At 42.2% G+C, this 21,302-nt stretch overlaps 2 protein-coding genes across 11 annotated transcripts in view; one reads left to right on the top strand and one right to left on the bottom strand.

Annotated features, from left to right (window-relative positions):
• eps8a (EGFR pathway substrate 8a, signaling adaptor) overlaps nt 1-11,237 on the top strand; it is a 140,976-nt gene extending 129,739 nt beyond the window's left edge. For 9 of the 10 annotated variants that reach the window (XM_078419927.1, XM_078419934.1, XM_078419935.1 and 6 more), the window contains 5 exons: nt 975-1,121; nt 5,966-6,176; nt 8,305-8,485; nt 9,689-9,821; nt 10,198-11,236. In XM_078419927.1, the coding sequence (XP_078276053.1) occupies nt 975-1,121; nt 5,966-6,176; nt 8,305-8,485; nt 9,689-9,821; nt 10,198-10,314 (789 nt within the window). In that variant the 3' untranslated portion in view covers nt 10,315-11,236. Of the gene's footprint in view, nt 1-974; nt 1,122-5,965; nt 6,177-8,304; nt 8,486-9,688; nt 9,822-10,197 lie in introns of all 10 variants that reach the window. The other variant, XM_078419936.1, reaches the window with a different exon arrangement.
• Nucleotides 11,238-11,646: 409 nt separating this feature from the next.
• ptpro (protein tyrosine phosphatase receptor type O) overlaps nt 11,647-21,302 on the bottom strand; it is a gene marked incomplete at its 5' end in the record, with an annotated part of 77,537 nt that continues 67,881 nt past the window's right edge. Inside the window, 4 exons of the mRNA XM_078420077.1 lie at nt 11,647-13,768; nt 14,216-14,336; nt 16,075-16,210; nt 19,276-19,430. Coding sequence (XP_078276203.1) covers nt 14,226-14,336; nt 16,075-16,210; nt 19,276-19,430 — 402 coding nt within the window. The remainder of the gene's footprint in view (nt 13,769-14,215; nt 14,337-16,074; nt 16,211-19,275; nt 19,431-21,302) is intronic.

Genomic DNA, 21,302 nt, shown 5'->3' with positions numbered 1-21,302 from the left:
ATTTCCATTAACTTTGATCTCAGGTTGTGAGAACCATCAGAATTGGGCAGCACGGTGGCGCAGTGAGTAAAGCTGCTGTTTCACCAGCGCCGGAGACCCGGGTTCAATCCTGCCCTCGGGTACCGTCTGCGTGGAGCTTGCACGTTCTCCCTGTGACGGCGTGGGTTTCCTCTGGGTGTTCCGGTTTCCTCCCACATCCCAAAGGCATGCAGGTTTGTCGGTTAATTGTCCTCTCGTGTATGGGGAGTGGATGTGAAAGTGGGATAACAGAATTACTGTGATGGTCGATGGTCGACGGACATGCTGTATCTTTCAATCAATCAATCAATCAAACTGAATGATTAAAGTTGTTATATTGCAACAACGTTTGCATTTTCATGCAGTACAAAGGAGAATCCAAGACTTAAAGGAATGAATCAATGAATTCTCTTTGATCCCCTTCCTCTTGAATTGTTGTCAATACTTTTATCTCAAGCTGTGTTGAGCTTAGTTCTTTTCAGTTTAGAGAAACGGCACGGAAACAGTCCCTTTGGCTCACCGAGTCCGCACAGACCATCGATCCACGTACACTAATACAATTCTGCTCACACTAGGGACAATTTACAATTTTACCAAGCCAATTAGCCTACAAACCTGTTCGTCTTTGGCGTGTGGGGGGAAAACCAGAGATCCCGGACAAAACCCACGCAGGTCACGGGGAGAACGTACAAACTCCGTCCTGACAGCACCCATAATCAGGATCGAACCCGGGTCTCTGGCTCAGTAAGGCAGCAACTCTACCGCTGTGCCACCCTTAAGCTGTCTTGCTTGTGTAAGAAATTGAATAAATTTTCAAATTACGTCTATCATGTGTGCAATTTAATGATAGACAGATTTAATACTTTAAACATTGAATTGAGCATGCTTGAAAGTTGGTGGTATCCTGCTGGAGGTTTTGAGAAATGTATTGATGTGTTGATACCACCTTGTTGCAGATTGTTGATGACAGGAAACAATGGTGGAAGGTGAAAAATCAAAGTGGAATGTCTGGGTATGTGCCAAATAACATTCTGGATCTGCTAATGAACCCTTGTGCAACAGGTGAAGGGGTGCATGAAGGTCTTTACAATCAAACCATTCAGGTAAGTGCTGTCATGTTTGTGTAAAGATTTATAATCACAGTAATACAAGTAATCAAGTTAATTGCATTTTTATCTACTGTCTCGGCAGCTGTTGATGCCAAAGAAGGAATTTGAATTGTTCAAGGTAGGGCCATGGTTTGCCCTGAGAGTGATTTCCCCCCCCAGCCTAAATTGTGATTTATTTCCAGTCGTTTACTCTCCCTCAAGCTAAAAGCATTCTTTAGAAGCTTCTCAAGTTATACTTAGCTGCAACCTCAGGCCTGCCTAATGTTTGCAGTTTGGATTAATACCCTCTTTCAGTTAATTTTAACGAATTAAAATATAATTAAAACTAGTCCAGAATGTCAGTCTTCAACTGTGCTGTGCAAGCAGTGTTGAGACTGTTTGGTCTTTTGCATCTGACATCTTGGTTTATCCAATTTAACCCATGATTGATTCCTGGGCATGGGGTCTCATTGGAGATGCAAGAGAAGGTTTACAGTTATAACACCAAGGGATCTGATCAAATTGTGATTGGATTGATTGTATCAGCTTGAGTCCAAAAATGGATATTTTAAATAAATAATGCAAGACTAGATTTTAAGTTGGGAAGGGAGGAGGAATATTAAATACCTGCTACAAAATGAAACCAGGCCAAGGTTGCTGGAAGTCTAATAGAAAAGGCTGCACCTGTTTTAGATTCCTTTGTATGCGTGTAGTGTGCTGGGGTCGTTCTGGTTTCAGACCGTGTTGCGCTGAAGTTGTATTCAATACCAGTCAATGAAATCAGGTTTTGTTTGAATATTTAAATTTACATTTAGCATGATACATCTGGTACAACGATGATTTTTTTCAACGGTTTTTGTTCTTGTGGGAAGAATTCCCACGTGCATGGGCCACCTTTCCTGGTTTAAATTCAATTTGTTTTGAAAAAAAAAATCCCTGCAGCTGTTCATAGAATGTGCTGTGAAGAATTGCAATCAGGTACAAGGCTGACTGTACTTTGGCCATTGTTCAAGTCTGATGCACTCAACATCGAGCATGGAACAGTGCAGCACAGGAACAGGCCCTTCGGCCCAAAATGTTCGTGCCAGACAAAATGCCAAGATAAACTGATCTCCTTATTCCTCCATCCCCTGCATATCCATGCGCCTATCCAAAAGACTTTTAAGGTGGACTCCAGATTTGTTGGCAGCATTGCCACTAATTAAAATCAATGCTCAACCAAAATAGACCAACCACTGTTTTTTGATTACAAGTGTAGAAACACTCTAACATGGTCATTAATAATGTGTGACAACAATTGATTTAATATGTACTGTGCAATTCAGTTGGACAGTGGATCTTGAATTTTAAATATAGAGTCAAAGCAGTAAAGACACCTCAATCCGCAGTGTAAATCTCATCTCTGATTCTGTATTCCTACTGATTTTGACAAATAGTATTTTTTTTAATGATTAATTTTCAAAAAAATTTCTTAACATCTGTGATATTTCTGCAAACTGTTGAGCTGAGTCAGATCTTGCTGAGGAGATGCCCGAACATCTCGTTGGCAGCAGGAAGATTGAGTTAGAACATAAAACAGTACAGCAAAGGAACAATGTTTGTGCTGGACATGATAAACTAAAGTTAAACTGATTTCATCTGCCTGCACGTGATCCACATCCCTCTATTCCCCGGACTTCCATGTGGCTATCCAAAAGCCTCATACACGCCACTATTGTATCTGCCTCTACCCCCACCCCTGGTAGTGCATTCCAGGATCCCACAACTCTCTGTGTGAAAAGAAACCTGCCCCGCACTTCTCCATTAAACTTTCCCCCTCTCACCTTATAGCTCTGCCCTCTGGTGTTGGACATTTCCACCCAGGGGAAAAAGGTACTGACAGTCTACCTTACTTCTATCATGTCTCCTCTCAACCTCGGACGTCACAGAGAAAACGGTATATAATTGAAATGCATTGTCTTCTCTACAATTCCCTTGAAGCGTGTTCAATATTGGAAAGGGCAACCCAAAATGTTGTTCATCCACTTCCCTCCGCACATGGTGCCTGAGCCTCTGAGTTCCTCCTGCACTTTGTGTTTTGCTTGGAAATGCCATTCTTTACTTAGCGATAACACAGTACCTTGCTACCTAGTTCTATTCATTTAACAAATGAGAAATGGAATGTCCAATCTGATTTGGTTCATTTTTTTCCAGATCAAGTCAACAGCTTAGTACTCTGCTACATTGTGAGCCGAAGGGCCAGTTCCAGTGCTGTACTGTTCTATGTTGATACAAGTAACTGCAGATGCTGCTTCACAGCAAAACAAAAAGTGCTGGAGTAACTCAGCAGGTCAGGCAGCATCTGAGGAGAAAGTGGATATGTGATATTTCTGGTCGGGACCCTTCTTCAGACTGATAAAGGATCCTGACCCGAAACGCCACATGAGGTAGCACCTCTCATGAGCAAATAAGAATGGTCTACAAATGATGACTTTTCCAGCTATACCCACAACCCATTGGTGAATAATTTTTTAAAAATGCATTTTATGTCTGCAGTGGTTGAATGTAGTTTTGTGGTGTTGAGTGAAGCCAAACGCATGATGTGGAGTCTGGTTTTGGGTGCCAATCTGAACTGGCATGTGTTTTTTTGCCCTGAATGTTTAGCTGTTGTTCAAGCCTGATGCATTCAACATAGAACACAGAAGGGTGCAGCACAAAAACAGGTCCTTCAGCCACAATGTCCGTGCCGAGCAAGATGCCAAGCTAAACGAATCTCCTCTGCCTGCGCGTGATCTATATCCCTCCTAGCCCTATATATCCACATGTCTGTAATAAATGCCACCATCTTGTCTGCCTCCACCACCACTCTTTGGCAGTGTATTCCAGGCATCCACCATCCTCTGTATGAACAGATCTTGCCCTGCGCATCTCCTTTAAGCTGTCCCCTAAAGCTATGCCCTGTAGTCTTTGACGTTTCCACTTAAGGACATCCTTCCTGCAGTGGGTGACCAGATCTCAGCGCACTTGGGTAGTAACCCTATGCATCACTCCCTCCAAGGCTGGACTTGCTCTGGGGCTGGGGATTGGACCATGGCTGGCAATGAGCTATGTTTTGGAACCATAAGACCAGTCAAAGATTTTAATCCTGACTATATTAAATATTGTTTTTAACTGCACGTTGAAACCTGGAAGTAGCCTGTTTTCAAATGTGTAATTTCTTTCCACAATGCTAACATACATTTCCGCATGTAAGTCCTAATCATGAGTCCTAATGTTAGCTCAGCAGGATGGAATATTTATTTATGTAGGAAGGAACTGCACAAGCTGGTTTATACCCGAAGATAGACACAAAGTGTTGGAGCAACTCAGCAGGTCAGGCAGCATCTCTGGAGAAAAGGAACAAGTGATGTTTCCAATCCAAAACATCACATCTGTTCCTTTTCTCCACAGATGCTACCTGACCCGCTGGATTCCTCCAGCACTTTGTGTCTATATTTGGAGTGCTCATTTGAAGTTTCCCCTCCATTTCTGGTAATGAACAGGAGGGATTTGTTATTAACTAAGCTTATGCATTTATCCTCATTTCATATTTTCATTTTGTTTTGGTTCTCATTCGCAACACTCACTTCCTGACAGCAATTGCTTGGAGAACTATCTGAGGTAATTTGTATATTCAGTGTGTGCCTTCTTCATCCAGGAATGAGATTCTTGTGGGTCTACCTAAAATCTGTTGAAGTATCTATGAAAATGTTTGCAAATATAATTTTATTTTCGAATTAAATACAAATGATAATGCTTTATGCCAGTGGTCAACATTTTTATCTTACCTTCAGCTAATGTCTAACTTATGTGTTCATTAACTCATAGTGTCATACAACATGGAAACAGGCCCTTTGGCCTAACCTCCCCATGCTGACCAAGGTGCCCCATTTACGTTAGTCCCACCTGCCCGGATTTGGCCTATATACCTCTAAGTCTTTCCTATCCATGTACCTGCCTAAATATCTTTTAAACGTTGTTGCTGTACCTGCCTCAACTATCTCATCTGGCAGCTCGTTCCATATATCCACCACTCTGTGTGAAAACTTTGCCCCTCAGGTTCCTGTTAAATCTTTCCACTCTCACCTTAAACCTATGTCCTCTTGTTGTTGATTCCCCTGCTTCTAGGTAAAAGACTCTATGGATTCATCCTATCTATTCCTCTCATGATTTGATACACTTCTATAAGATCACCCCTCAGGCTCCTGTGCTCCAAGGAATAAAGAGGTTTGCAGAACTGTTTTGTCCTGCTAATTACACTGTGCATTTACATCATCCCCTTTCTAATGTATCTACATTGTGGATGGCTGATTGTAATCAAGTATTATCTTTCCACTGACTGGTTAGCACACAACAAAAGCGTTTCAGTGTATCTCGGTAAACGTGACAATAAACTAAATTTAAATTAAACGTGTGGAGTCAAGCTTTAGGTGGAAATTTGAACTGGGTTGTGTTGTTTTGCCCTGAATTGATTTTGAGAACACTTGCCTTTGTTCAAGCCTGCTGCAGTCAGCCCACGAATTTGGGGTGTCTCGGTGTTTAAGTATTTTGGATCTTGAAAGTATACTCCTCCTCATCTCTTTACTGATGCATGGTCTTGACCTGAAACGTCGATTCTCCCTTTGCCTTCACAGATGCTGCCTCATCCACTGAGCTCTTCCAATAGTTTCTTTTCAGTGTGTTTATCCTCCAATATATGTTTTTTTGTGTTTAACAGATTATTAATAGGCCAATAATTCAAGGTATTGTTCATTGGGGCCCTTCAATTTGTAGGTATTTGCCGTATCTCTTTGGTTTGGGAAGGAAAACATTTGATTCAGAGATGCTCTTGTCATTTACAGAGACAAAAGTTGGATTACATCGCAAGGGCTGCAGTCGCAATACCCCCTGCTCCTTCACCCCCACCTGCATATATTGCTGCATCTACATCCCCGTTTTCTGGTATGGTGAAAGGATCTTCCAAGAATATCAGTCGGCAGAATAGCTGCAGCTCTATTGAAAGTACTGGCACGCAGAGGGATGCTCAGAGAGATGGGCATACACCACTGAACCGTAAGTTGAAGGAAACATGGTAAAGTTCCGCTGCAATATTTACAATTTTAATCCAGCAAAGGACAGCATTCGGCCCATTGAGTGTGCACTGGTTCTATGGAAGTATAAATCCATCTACGATCACTTCACCATCCTCTCCCCTGCAAATTCTTTCTTTTCTGATAGTTATCCAGCAAGAAAAAAATAGAACTACGGCATTAACAAGGAAAGGGAAAATAAAAAATGGGGATAAATTAGTGCAAAGACTTTAAATAAAGTTTAATGGTTCTATAGATGTGCAAAAATAAAAGGCTCAAGCTAAAGTTGGGTCCTTGCTGACTGAGAGACGGAATTGTACTGTGGAATAAGGAAATGACGAACAGCATTTGTGGCTGTCTTTGTGTGAGAAAAGATGGAAACCTTCCTGGAAAGAATAGATAATTGCAGGTCTATCTGAGAAGAAGGCGTTCAAATAATTAATATTGGAGAACTTAACTGGATTGAAAAGCGATAAACCCTCAGGGCCTGTTGACCTGTCCCCGTGGATCTTGTAGGGGCCGGCTGACTGGTTCAATGGAGCTTTATTTGTCATATGTGCAACTGTACAGTGAAATTCTTTTTGTATACATTACACATGCTGGCGCTGCCATGTTTTGGCGCCATGTCCAAAGTCCGATCGGCCCGAGCGCTCGATGAACTGGAGCAGTTCCCACAGACCAATGTCCCTCTTGTTGTCCGGCCATTTTTGTATCCCGGGGGTGCCTCCTGCAGCCGATCTTGAAGGCGCTGGAGGCATTACCCCAGTTCACCCTACTACCAGCCCTTACTCCTCGTGTCCAATGTCTCCAGCTCTCTCCTGGTTCCACTGTCCGCTGAGCCTTCGGACTGGCCCAGCCGACCGACGAGACTATGCCGACCTCCAAGCATTCAGATCTTCCGGGTTGGCAGTGTGGCCGCAGCACCTCGGGAAAACTATAGGAGATGACTATGGAGAAATGGTTATGTATTCAAGAGAGAGTTAGATATAACTCTTAGGGCTAATGGAATCAAGGAATATGGGGAGAAAGCAGGAACGGGGTTTTGGATTATCAGCCATGATCATATTGAATGGCAGTGCTGGCTCGAAGGGCTGAATGGCCTACACCTGCACCTATTTTTTATGTCTTTATGTTATCATCTTTCAAAATTCCATAGATTCCTGAACAATTGTTGTAGGTTGGATGATGCACCGTAGAAAGTGTCACAGCTTGGTTTGGCAACAGCTTTGTCTAAAGCCGTAAGCAATTGCAGAGTTGTGAATGTAGCCCAGTCCATCATACAAAGCAGACTCCCCGCCATTGATTCCATCTACACTTCACGCTGCCTGGCAAAAGCAACAACCATGTCATGAAACTTTCTTACCCCAACCATTCCCACTTCTCCACTCTCTCATCAGATAGAAGATACAAAAGCTTGAAAGCATGGAGGGATCTAAAGAAGTGTCCTGATCTGAAACATACCTATCCATGTTCTCCAGAGATGCTGCTGACCCGCTGAGTTACTCCAGCACTCTGTCTTTTATTTTGTAAACCCACACCTGTGGTTCCTTGCATCTCCAGCATTTATTCTACCTGGTGATTGCAACAGGATTTGACCACAACATTTGATCGTGCTGGGCCTTCACTCACTGGAGTTTAGAAGAATGAGGGGAGATCTGATTGAAACTTACCGAATAGTGAAAGGTTGTTGAGAGGATGTTTCCACTAGTGGGAGAGCCTTGGACCGGTCATTGCCTCAGAATTAAAGGACATTCCTTTAGGAAGGAGATGAGGAGGAATTTCTTTAGTCAGAGGGTTGTTAAATTTGTGGAATTCATTGGCACAGAAGTGCTGTGGAGGCTATCAATGGATAATTTTAAGGCAGAGATAGATAGATTCTTGATTAGTACAGGTGTCGGCGGTTATGGGGTGAAGGCAGAAGAATGGGGTTGAGAGGGAGAGATAGATCAGCCATAATTGAATGGCGGAGTAGACTTGATGGGCTGAATGGCCTAATTCTGCTGCTATCATTTATGAACAGCATGGACCGGAGTGAAATCGGAGTCCTATTTGTAATCCAGCATCTGCAGGTGCTTGTTTCCACCTGGTGTTTTCTCTCGACTGCTTTGCAGGCAGGAAGTCGCACATGGAGGAGGTGCAGGATGAGCTGGCACAGCGGCTCACTATTGGGCGCGGCGCGGCACAGAAGAAGTTCCAGGTGGTACGCAGCAACAGCACCATGGCAGGCATTTGCTATGATTCCACCCCAGACGAGGTGGCAGAATGGTTACGCTCCAAGGGCTTTAATGCTGTGTGAGTACATGTTCAGTACGGACATTGTGGGCCGAAGGGCCTGTTCCTACACTAATCTGTTCCATGTTCAATATCGCGGTCAAACATGAAGGAGGGACAAAATGCTAACACTGGCATTTGTAAATATTTGGATACAAAAGCTGCTAAAAATTAAACATTTGATTCATCATGACATTACAAAACAGTGCAGACAGCAGTTTTAAAACAACTAAATACATGGCCAGTGCAGACCATTTGCTACAGTGACAGGCCAATGTAATGTAACCTATTATGTTACATTAACTCAATTCATAGAACATAGAACAGAACAGACACAAAATGCTGGAGTAACCAGGCAGCATCTCTGCATGTTCCACTGCGCTACTCCAGCAATTTGCGTCTATCTTCAGTATAAACCAGCATCTGCAGTTCCTTCCTACATTGAACAGAACAGCACGGGCACAGGCCCTTTGTGAGAAGAGGCTGCATAAGGGCAGCAACAGTAGTCAGGATAGGATGTCACCCGGCCTGCTGATCGCTGTTTGCGGATGGTGAACAAAGTAAAAGGCATTGTTTAATTAATGTGTTCAACGTTATGAAAAACAGAAGTAACATTGGGACTAACATATAGAGTCGTAGATGGATCACCATATGGAGAGAAGATCATCAAACTGAAAATATATTAATGAAAGATTAAAAGCAATCTGCCATAGACACTAACAGCAAGCAGCAACAATTTACAGCAAGGGTTTAGGTTTGAGGTGGAAGGGGCAAGGTTTAATAGAAGCTGAGGGGCAACTTTTATGTGCAGATGGTGGTGGGTAGAGGGGATGAGCTGCCAGAGGAGAAGGTTGATCCAGTACTATAACAACATTTCAACATTTAAAAGATACATGCATAGGAAAGGTTTTAGAGGAGGTGGGCCAAACGCAGGCAACTGGGGCTAGCTTAGATGGGGTATCTTGGTCGGCATGGATAAGTTGGACCGAAGGACCTGTTTCCGTGCTGTATGACTCTGTGGCACCTTTTTGTCCACAAACAAAATCACCGGTTCTACCGTTTTCTCACATTTATTCTCTTGTCTGTGGCATTTCAAAACATTTCTTCTGCCTTTTTTGTTAGACTTGGGATATCAGTGTTCAGTAGGTGAAAGTTGAGGTAAAGTTGAAGTAAATATATAAAGCATTACTACTGAGCTATAGTCATGACCTTTTTGTGTTCCAGCACTGTGAACAGTTTGGGCGTGCTCTCGGGAGCACAGCTCTTCTCTCTCAATAAGGACGAGTTAAAGACCGTTTGTCCTGAAGAGGGAGTTCGAGTGTACAGTCAGGTGACAGTACAGAAGGCTGCTTTGGAGGTAATGTTTTTCTGAGGCATTTCATTAAACTTTGAAGATGATGTCTATAATCTCAAATCATTACTATTTGAATTAAATCTTTGACAAATGTTTCTTTGGGTACTCACTATTTGGTATTTTAAACGTTTCTGAAACTCAAAACATTATCAGCCATTATGTGTATGAAGGAAGCCTGAAGACGGGTCTCGACCCAAAACATCACCCATTCCTTCTCTCCGGAGATGCTGCCTGACCCACTGAGTTACTCCAGCACTTTGTGTTCTGTGAACGGTGATGACTTCAGTGCAGTTGGGAGCTGAAAATTTCGAGATTCTGCTTTCTTCCTCCCTCACCATTGCATGCAAAATCCTAAGCCTTGTGCGTGATGTGTTTTCAGGACAAACGCGGGAAATCGGAATTGGAGGAGATCATGAAGCGCAGGCAGGAGAAACTCAGCGTCACCGGCGGAGACTCAGGAGTGGAATCCTTTGATGAAGGCAACAGCCATTCATGAAACGTCGTAACTATGACACCTCTTTCCATTTTAGGAAGTCACTGAGATATCTTCTGACTTTTTGGAAAATATGCACAGAAAGCACAAATTGGAGGAACACCACCCCTTTCCCGGAGGACAAACGTTTACCACAGTGGTGTAGTACAGAATTATGTAAAAACGTGCTGCTCTTAAAATTCAGTGGATCTTTTGCAATCATAGTGCTGATTGCATTCTTTAAATATAATTTAATATTCTGCTCGGATTATTAAAATGAGATTTAATGCCGTGAATGAGGTATGTAATGTTCTGTCGTAGAATGATAAAAGGGATTAGGTTTGATTGTTTGAGTCAGTATTGTCTACAGGATATAAATTCAGAAGATTATTAATTTTGGTAATGAGGCACTAAAATGGGTTTTGTGTAATTGGCATTGAATGTAGAAACACCACAATGTCAATGTAAAAGAAATCACTGATTTAATGAAGCTGTTTCTTTATCTTATTCAATACACGGTTGTGATCTAAAAGTTTGACCGGAAAGGTATGTTAAATAAACAAGCACTGAGCTACGTTGCTACTGTACTTGGTGTGAAACCTCTTAGAGCAAAAGTGTACAGCTAACAACACCCACCCCACAAATCTATGGAATGATGTTACAAGTAGACACTAAAAGATTTCACATGCAAGTTGTCTGTTTCACAGTTTGAACTTTTAAATTTTGTTATCTTGCTGTAATTTTATGAAAACACGCCGAACTGAGAATGTTGTACATTTGAGAACTTGAATCCATTTAGAAGGATTTGATATTGTATTTGTATAGTTTCATGGTGCCTTTTCCATATAATTAAGCTATAATTCTGCAATAAATGGTATTTACTGCTACATTTGTTAGCTTTCATTCACTTTTTATCATTTATCTCCCACAGGGGCACTTTAAACACTTATTTTTGAAGATTTCTCCTTCAATAGACAATAGGTGCAGGAGGAGGCCATTCGGCCCTTCAAGCCAGCACCGCCATTCAATGTGATCGTGGCTGATCATTCTCAATCAGTACCCCGTTCCTGCCTTCTCCTCATACCCCCTGACTCCGCTATCCTTAAGAGCTCTATCTAGCTCTCTCTTGAATGTATTCAGAGAATTGGCCTCCACTGCCTTCTGAGGCAGAGAATTCCACAGATTCACAACTCTCTGACTGAAAAAGTTTTTCCTCATCTCAGTTCTAAATGGCCTACTAAATGGTCTTCCTCTCTGCTCCTTTAGCCTCACTACACTTTTGTATTATTGATTCAGAAAAGATTTTTAAAATTAAGCTTAGTCAGTGAAATAAGGCCAAGCCTATTTCCTCAGCTGATAAGTTATTAATCCGAAACATTAAAGACTGGAGGGTCGAGGAGGCGGGAGCCGCTGGTGATGACACGGAGTGAGCCGGTATTGTATTTCATGCAAGTTGCTTTACTAATGCACAGGCAAACTAAAATGCTCCTCTTGCATTTTTTGTCTATCAAAGGAAGATATTATAATTGGCCGTGGCCCAAATTTAAAAACAATATCACAGGACAGTGCAAATTAGTGATTTATTATCACAGAGATGTTGTCTTATCAATTGGTGCATTCCAAGTACAGGTACAATTCAAAGCTGGAAAATCTACACTACAGCAAGCCACCAAAAAATTGGGAAACAATTTAATACAGAGATTTCATGTACAAATATGATTTCTTACCAATCGTACAAAAGTGACTAATGAGTGAACAAGTGTTGCACCTTTTTCTGAATCGGCATTTATACCCAGTGTATTATGTTTCATTTGATCTGGTAAGATTGCCTTCCTAATTTTTAGACACTTGTTACTTTGATAATCAGCTCCTCCAACAACAATACGTACCAGATGTGAAGGAATTATTCCCTTTTACTGAGAACTTAAATAACTCAAAAATTAAAGCCTGTGTGGGCAAGGCTTTATGTAGCAATAATTTAACAAAACGTTATGGATAATTAGTTTGGAGTTTAATCATTTACCATTCTTTCTGGGCCTGTTGGTCTTTAATTTTTTTTTAGTGTAATAGGTCAACGAGACACTTCATGCATTTCTCATTTCACAGAAGGTGCCTGATCTGCTGAGCTTTTTGTTTTCAATTCAGATTTCTATAATATTTTGTATATCTTCTTGGACCCTAGCCCTCATGGGTTTAAGGATAACCATTTATGGTGTAATAACAGTGGAGCAGCAGGTAGAGCTGCTGCCTCACATGGGCCAGAAATCCAGGTTCGATCCTGAGTGGAGTTTGCACGCTCTCCCTGTGACATTGAACTAGGAATGGGTGGTCGAGGGTTAGGGTGGGTGGAAAGGCCTGTTTCCACGATGTATCTTTTTCAATCAACCTAATGTTCTGTGATAGGTTTGATTTTACCAATAAGATGAATTTGTATTTATTTCAATGATTCTATGAATCATATCTTTTTAAATAGGCCTGGCAATGTGCAACTGCTCCACAACCTCTCACGGGCCAATACTTCCATCTTAAGTGTTGCAATTTGCATGCGACAAAAGCTTTTCACTGTACCTCGGTACACGTGACAATAGACTAAACTAAGTTTCTTCTCGTGGTTCAGCTGTTGCTTGAAGTGAGTTTTTTGCTCAGGCCTCCTGGCCATGATTTTGTTTTTTGTCGGGGTGGTATGTGAACTGGCAATTACTAGCCAAACTACATCGCCGTACCTTTTGTGGGGAGAAGGGGTGGAATTACATCTATGTGTGTTTAAATTGGGTTTCTTCTCTTTGCCTGCTGAGAAATGCAGAGCCCCATATTTCCGTGCATTAAGTCTTTGTTTCACTCTTTTTCTGCCAGGAACTTTTGGCAACATGCTAAAATTACAGCTAATCGTTTCTGCAATTAAATCTGCCAAATGAATTTTGCTTATCCGCGACACAACAAAAACTGCCAGACACATCAATGCATCACACAACATCAATATTAAACACCTGGTGCATTATTGAGGAACATCTATCAGATCTGCCAAGGCCGACAAACCCTCCTATTCACATCTCTACCTGCAATGCAAATGTTCTTTATACGTCATGTTCATGAATTCCTCACAGTTGAGTTTGTATCATTTAAAGTGTTTTTCTTTTTTTTTTTGGCTTGTGTCATTAAAAAAGGCTAGAAGATTCCAGGAAATGGAGTTTGAGGGAAGAACTGGTGCATTAACAGAACACAAGCAATGAAATGCAATATGCTTCATTCTTTTCTTCTTCATGCAAGATGTCACTTGTACCTACTTCAAATCTTTCCAAATGAGTTTGGTCCCACACTGAATTTTCACTGGTGGAATCAGTCCAAAGACACTACAGGTACTTTTTAAGGCATTGTTCCAGAGAACTTGCTTTGACATGTTCAATCTTTCCCTTGCCAGCAGGCGTCCTCTGGTCAGATCGAAGCTCAGGAAAAGAACAGTCCTCTTAAGGTTGTGAATCTGAAACACAATGAAAGTTGCTGATGAGGTACGTTGAGATGGTAAGGAATAAAAGCTTGGACCTGTGGAGCTAACTGTGACTTCTGCTATAATGACAAAAGAAAATTGCATTAGAAACTCTTCATTTAGAGTGAACTATCTAATTTAAAGTGCAATGAAAAGGATCTGCTCTTGTCACAGAAGATGGTGTGCCCAGCTTTGCATGCAGTGCCGTACAAATTAAACGCACAATCGCAACAAGTTCCGTAGTTTTCTATTAATATCCCAACCAAATGCTGATGTAATTTTGAGCATCCTTCACGAGATGGTTAAACACTATTTTTGACCTTTCCTAAAGGTTTATTGGCAATGGGTTACTGCGGAAGGAAATCTCAAGTTAAGACAATTTATCGTCCTCTCCTGTCACCAACAACTTTTATAATATCAGAAGAAGCATGTCTCACTCACCCTGCAAGCCTCATGAATGGGACGGTCTACAGTTCTCATAAATCACGTCACTGCTGACGTACTGTTGCTTTTTCCTTTTCCACATCAGTTGCACACAGCGGTGAATGAAAATGTACTGCTCCTGGATCAAAGACAACACAGTGAGATTACGCGGACACACGGAACTGCAGGTGCTGGCATCTCCCGTAGAGCACAAAGTGCTGGAGTAACGCAGCAGGTCTGGCAGCATCCCTGGAGGACAGGGAAAGGCGACGTTTCAGATCTCCAGACTGGAGGATGATCCCGACCCAAAACGTCACCTCTCCATGTCCTCAACAGATGCTGCCTGTCCTGCTGAGTTACTCCAGCACTTTGTGCTCTATGGGAGATTCCCTCCAACTCCACAGTGCAGGTTGGTATAGTAATGCAGTCCATTCTCAGTTCCACAACTTATAAATAATGTATGCATTGGTGCAATTTATGTTTGGGAGAAGGAGGGTAAATAGCAGGATTTAGTTCAGTTTGTTTTAGGTTAGTTTAGACTCGGCCCACTGAGTCCACACAGACCATCGATGACCCGTTAACGCAACTTTGATGGTATCCTGCTTTCGCATCCCCTTCCTGCACACTAGGGACAATTTGCAGAGCCCATTAACCTACAGACCCGCATGTCTTTTGGATGTGGGAGGAAACCCACCCGGTCACAGAGTGCAAACTCCACCCACAGACAGCACCCAAGTTCGAGATTGAACTGGGTCTCTGGCACTGTGAGGCAATGGCTCTACCACGCTATTTCCCATTTCTAGATTACAATCACTTGCGTGGCATCTGCTATTCTGCCATTGTCTACTCTGCATCTCTGGCAAACAAGTATTTGGCCAAACTGGATGTTTCAGTTTATAATAATTCTACAGTGGCGTTCCTGCAGCATGGAATGTTCAATGAGGTTTTCCAACATCAGTAACAATGCCTTTAATAATGCATCGTACAAGATGACAATTCTCAAGTAATTTTGTAAAAGTAAACCAATGAATAAAGTCCATGTTCTGCTTTTTTAATAGGCATTGGTGATCAGATAGGATAAAATTCTTAAATTTTGTAATTGGACTTTCGACCATCAAACTGTGCTTTTTGTTTGACTCGAGGAGCTGCAGAAAAACAAAGTGCTGGAGCAACTCAGCGGGTCAGGCAGCATCTGTAGAGGGAATGGACAGAAGACATTTTGGGTCGGGACCCTTCCTCAGACAATGTAGTGGGGGGGGGGGGGGGTAGAAAGCTGGAAAAGAGTGGTGGAGACAGGACAAAATATGGCAAGGAATAGGTGTGGGGGGGGGGGGGGTTGATTGGTAGATGGGTGGACAAAGGCCAGAGAAGAAAAGGAGACAAGAGTGTCAAATAAGGAGGGAAATGTAAAGCTGTAAAGTGAGTGTTGGGGGTGGAAGGGGACTGCAGGAAGGAAGGAGAGATACACAGGACACGTAATGTCGTCTGTCCCTTTCCCTCCGCAGATGCTGCCCGACTGGCTGTATTCCTCCAGCACTTTGTGTTATGCTCTTTGTTTTCACCCAGAGAGGTGTGAATCTGTAGAATTCTCTGCCACAGAAGGCAGTGGAGGCCAATTCACTGAATGTTTTCAAGAGCGAGTTAGGTATAGCGCTTAGGGCTAACGGAATCAAGAGATACGAGGAGAAAGCAGAAACGGGGTGCTGATTTTAGACGATCAGCCATGATCATATAGAATGGTGGTGCTGGCTCGAAGGGCTGAATGGCCTACTCCTGCACCTACTTTCTTTGTTTGCCCGACGGATCTTTGCTGGCTTGTGTGATTGGTGCAGTCTGCCACCCTTGTTGAACTGCGTCTGCGCACAGCTGAACCCTACCTCTGTCTGTACCATCGATGTTCTGTAAGTTCGCATTTCTGCCACCAGGCCCAGAATATCCACATACTCGTGTTCTTGGATGTGCTGCATTAGACGATCGAGAGCTATGAAGGTTCCTGTTCTTCCCACTCCAGCACTAAACACAGCAAAAGCACATCAAAGCTCTTGGTCTAGAATTGTTTGATTCAACTAAACTAGACATTGATTACGTAGAAGCAAGGGACTGCAGATGCTGGTTTACAAAAAACAAAATGCTGAAGTAACTCAATGGGTCAGGCAGCATCCCTAAAGAAGTGACATTTTGGGTAGGGACACTTCTTTAGTCTGAAGAAGGGTCCCAACCAGACATGTTGCCGACATGTTTTCCAGGGATGCTGCCTGACCTGGCAAGTTACTTCAGCGCTTTGTCTCTTTTAAACATTGATTGATTATGGGTAATTAAAACTCTGGCCCCATATTTCAAAAAATGTACTCAGTACAACAGGTATGTTCAAATTCATTGTGCATCTTGAATTTCTATCATGTGAAACAGTTCCTTAAATTTTTGTTTCTAATGAAAGTACCTATGGTAAAGTGGTTGGCCTAGAGAGGGTGCAGGAGCTTATAAGCATTGAGAGAAATGGAATGGGCCCTCGACTACCCATTTACACTCATCCCTTATTAATTATTCTTCTGGGCATAAAAGAGGATATCTCAAAAGGCATTGAAAATAACGTGGAGATTTGATATAGTTGATGAAAAGGAAAGCGTGTGTGGAAGTTGTGCTTTTCCCCAGCATTCTGCCCGGATTAGTGTATAAGGAGAGGTTAGAAAAGCTTGTTTTCTCTGGACTGGTGGAGGCTGAAGGGAGAGGTATATAAAATTATGAGAGGTAGAGAGAGAGAGAGTAGACAGTCAGAACCTTTTTCCCAGCATGGAAATGTTAAAGACCAGAGGACAAAGTTTAAAGGAGAAATGCAGGACTCGTGTTTTATCCAGAAAGTGGTGAAGGCAGATTTGATGTTTAAGAGGCTTTTAGATAGGGAGGTTGGTTTAACTTGGCCTCATTGATATTGTGGGCTGAAGGGCTTGTTACTGTGGTTTAGTGTTCGAAAGAAGAATAGAAAGTAGGCAACAGAGATGAGTGGATATTGGAAAAAATATTTTAAATGAGGCAAGTTATATTTAACTAACATAGCTCCAATTTTGGATGATGTTTAAACTTTTCAAATTCCTCCAATTTGTTTTTAGGGTTTTCTTTAAAATCAGTTCCTTTCCAATCGATATTAAGTCTAAATAAGGTTAGAGTCCATTCATGTTGTTTTGCTTGGGTAAACTTGGCTGTTGATAAACCAATATTAACATGGCTGTCACTGCTCAGCCTCAGTTCCATCTCTGGAGCACTCCAGAAATTGGACCAACGATCAATAATGATTTGGTCGCATAGCCTTTAGTTTGTTTAGATATACAGTGTGGAAATAGGCCCTACGGCCCAGCGATCCCAGTACACTAGCATTATCCTACACACTAGGGACAATTTACAATTTTTACAGAAGCCAATTAACCTGCAAACATGTACTTTTTTTGGAGAGTAGGAGGAAACCAGAGCACCCAGAGAAAACCCACGTGGTCACGGGAAGAACGTACAAACTCTGAACAGATAGCACCCGCAGTCAGGATCAAGCCTGGGTCTCCGGTGCTGCAAGCCAGCAGCTCTACCACTGTCCCTAGCCTGTTCTGTGATTGTTCCCAGTACAAGATCACAGATAATTGCATAGAACTTTAAGTGTCGATGTGACTCTGGCTGAGTTATTATTAATTGTTTTCCAAACAGATTCTAGGGATGAAACTGTAAAGGTTTAGAAACGTTTAAATGCACATTTTCATTCTTTTGTGCTGAACTTTTTTACAAAGTTCTGTAGCTTTAAATTTCTGTAATTAACTGTAGTCTTTTCCATTTCTTTCCCCTGCACTAATCGACCCAACAGGAGCAGTAATCTCCTGGCTGCTCCAGAGAGTCATTCTTCTTCAATCTACCACTGCTTGCTCCCTGGCAATGGTGTGCTCTTAAGAATGGAATTGTCTGGGGACATTGACAAGGGAGAAAGCAAATCCTAAAGTAGTAGCTTTCAGCAGTGGAAATCATCTAAAATAAAGGTTTTTGTCTTTATGTTGCAAGAGGATAGGGTGAGTAAACAGGGTAATTATGATGAGGTGAATTATTGGTTCAGATGGGTGGCATTCTAATGGGGCTGGATTCCTACTTTGAATATAATTAAGCTACATCATTGACTGGCGTTGGCTGCTTTAGACCTCCCAAGTGACCTCACAACCAACTAGTTATTTTTGAATTTCAGTTAACATTCCTGTTGGTGGATACAATGCTAACACAGATGTTCCCAGGTGTTAGTGGGATTGCTGCAAAGATTGAGCAGAGTCATAGAACAGTACAGCACAGGAACAGGCCCTTTGGCCCACAGTCTGTGCTGAACATGATGCCAAGACCAACTTTTATCTGCCTGCATATCTATGTGCCTATCTAAATGCCACTATCGTGTCTACCCCTACCACCCTCTGTGTAACAAACAAATTTGCCCCGCACATGTCCTTTAAACTTTGCCCCCCTCGCCTTATAGCTAAGCCCTCTAGTCTTTGACATTTCCATCCTGGAAAAAAAGGTTCTGACTGTCTACCCTATATTTGCCTCTCAATTTTAAGTACAGGTCTCCCTGCAGCCTCCAGGCATTCCAGAGAAAATAGTCCAAGTCTTTCCAACCACCTCCTAACAGACATAATTCTGGTGAGCCTCCTCTGCACCCTTCCCAAAGCCTCCACATCATTCCTGTAAGGGGGAAAACCGAATTGCATGGAATACTCCCAAAGTAGCCGAACCAAAGTCCTGTAAAGCTGCATCGTGACTGTCTGACTCTTACACCCAATGCCCCGACTGATGAAGGCAAGTATTCCATGTGCCTGAATCTGTCCCTTGTTTGCTAACCTCTATTCCTGACTGAGTACAGACTAGCTGCCTGCAAACGCTGTGATTTGTGTAGTTCATCAAAGTACAAGTTCAACATGAATTTTTGTTTTTCTTCTCTAACAACCAGATCATCTTGGCAATCTGTTGGTACGGCAAGCAAAGCACTTCAAATGATCATTACAATAATTGTCAGTCTAAAAGAACACAAACTCATTTACTATCAGTCTAAGAAAGGCACGTACCTGCAGTGGACAACTATAGGACCATGTCTCTCTGCTGTTTGTTGCCGGACCAACTGGACGAATTGTAAGATGGTCTCGGTAGTGTCTGCTGTGGGGACTCCGTGGTCGGGCCACGCCATGTAGTTATAGTGGATCACTCTCCGGACATCATCCACCTGAACAAAAGGCATGGTGGAGTTCAGTATTAAACAACCTCTCCATTACATTTACCTATGCAGATTGAATTGCACTTAGAATAACCTTCCTCCCCCTGAAAGGATTGCTTTCAACACACAGTACACGTGACAATAATAATAAACCTTTCAGAAGTGCAGTGAGAAGCATTTGATTGTGCGATCAAATCAGATAATACTATATATACGAGTACAATGAAGCTATACACAAGTACAACAGATAGTGCAGAATATAGTTTCTCAGCATTGGAGCATTACAGTTCCAGACGAAAAGGTTCAATGTCTGCAAGAAGGTAGTTTTTTATGGTTGGGACAGTACCCTAGCTGATGGAAGGACCATTCAGAAGCCTGATAACAGAGGAGAAGAAACTGTTCCTGTCTGGTTGTGTGTGGTTACAAGTTTCTGTACCTTCTGCCGGAAGGAAGCGGGGAGGAGGAGGAATGACTGGGGTGGGAAAGATCCTTGATGATGTTGGCTGATTTGGCAGTGTGAAGTGTAGATGGGGGGAATGGAGAGTCAGGGCTAGGATGTGGTGATAGTGGTGTGGAATGGGTGAACACTGCCACCCACTGGCAGAATGGATGACCTGATTCCACAACAACAAAAAAAACAATCGGACTTTAACTGTTAAGCCAAAGTTCAGAGTAAGTAGTTTTTAGACTCTAGCTTTCCCCTATTTGGGTACAAGATCCTAGCTAACAGAGTCAGTGTCAGTGAGGGGTGTCAAAGGATGAGTGAGTATCCATGCAATTTAACTGAGAACATGTTGGGGAATCCCAATGTAAGCTGAATGCAGACGGGGAACGTGCCATGAGTCAGTAATCTGGTTATTCAGGAATACCACGAGTTGGGCATGTGGCACACCGGCCAACACTTGCCTTCAACTAAAGATAGACACACAATGCTGGAGTGGCTCAGTGGATCAGGCAGCATCTCTGGAGAAAAGGAATGAGTGATGTTTTGGGTCGGGACCCTTCAATTTACCTGATTCACTTGACAACTTATTGTCTTACTGCGGAGGATTTTAATTTTTTTTAAAATTAAAAGTGTGTTGAGCTATTAATAGAAATAGAATTTTGTACAGCTTAGAAACAAGGTCTTCGGCAGTCAATGTCTAAGTCGAATATGATGCCAAGATTAACTCTTACCTCCCTGCACAGAATCCATACAATAACATTCAGCAGTCTAGAAAATCTTCTAATCTAGCACTAGTCCAGCTGCCCAGCAAAATTCCAATAATCTGCTACCTAATTGTTTAGAAATCTCAATGTTTTTGGACCTAGCTTACCAGGTGCTGTTTCTGTGCTATACTATAAAATATTACATGACTGTGTAACATGCAGTAAATAAAATCAATCAGCAATGGAAATAATACCCAATAGTTTGAAAAATCTGCCAACCCAACATCCCGGGGAATTGGATTATTGGAGTTCAACAGCTAAAGAATAGAAGACAATCAAGAGTACATTCCTTGAGAATATTTCTGAAGGTTTTACAGCTGCACTTAAAACTAGAATAATCTAAGATAGAACTAAGGTGCCGGAGTAACTCAGCGGGTCAGGCAGCATCTCTGGCGAAAAAGGAGAGGTGACGTTTTGGGTCAGGACCCTTCTAGAGACTTCAGTCTGAAATCTCAAGAAGGATCGCGACCCGTAATGTCGCCTATTCTTTTTCTCCAGAGATGCTGCCTGATCCTTCAAGTTACTCCAGCACTTTGTGTCTATCTTCAATATAAACCAGCATCTGCAGTTCCGACACTAGAGAAATCTAATCTTTTTCATGGCCATTTGCTGTGTTAATGGGAGACATAAGTAAATGCTGTTGCTAGTTTACAAACAAAAAACAATGCTGGT

Source organism: Rhinoraja longicauda, chromosome 23, assembly GCF_053455715.1.
Source record: "Rhinoraja longicauda isolate Sanriku21f chromosome 23, sRhiLon1.1, whole genome shotgun sequence".
NCBI lineage: Eukaryota > Metazoa > Chordata > Chondrichthyes > Rajiformes > Arhynchobatidae > Rhinoraja > Rhinoraja longicauda.
This window is presented reverse-complemented; position numbering and strand designations above follow the sequence as displayed.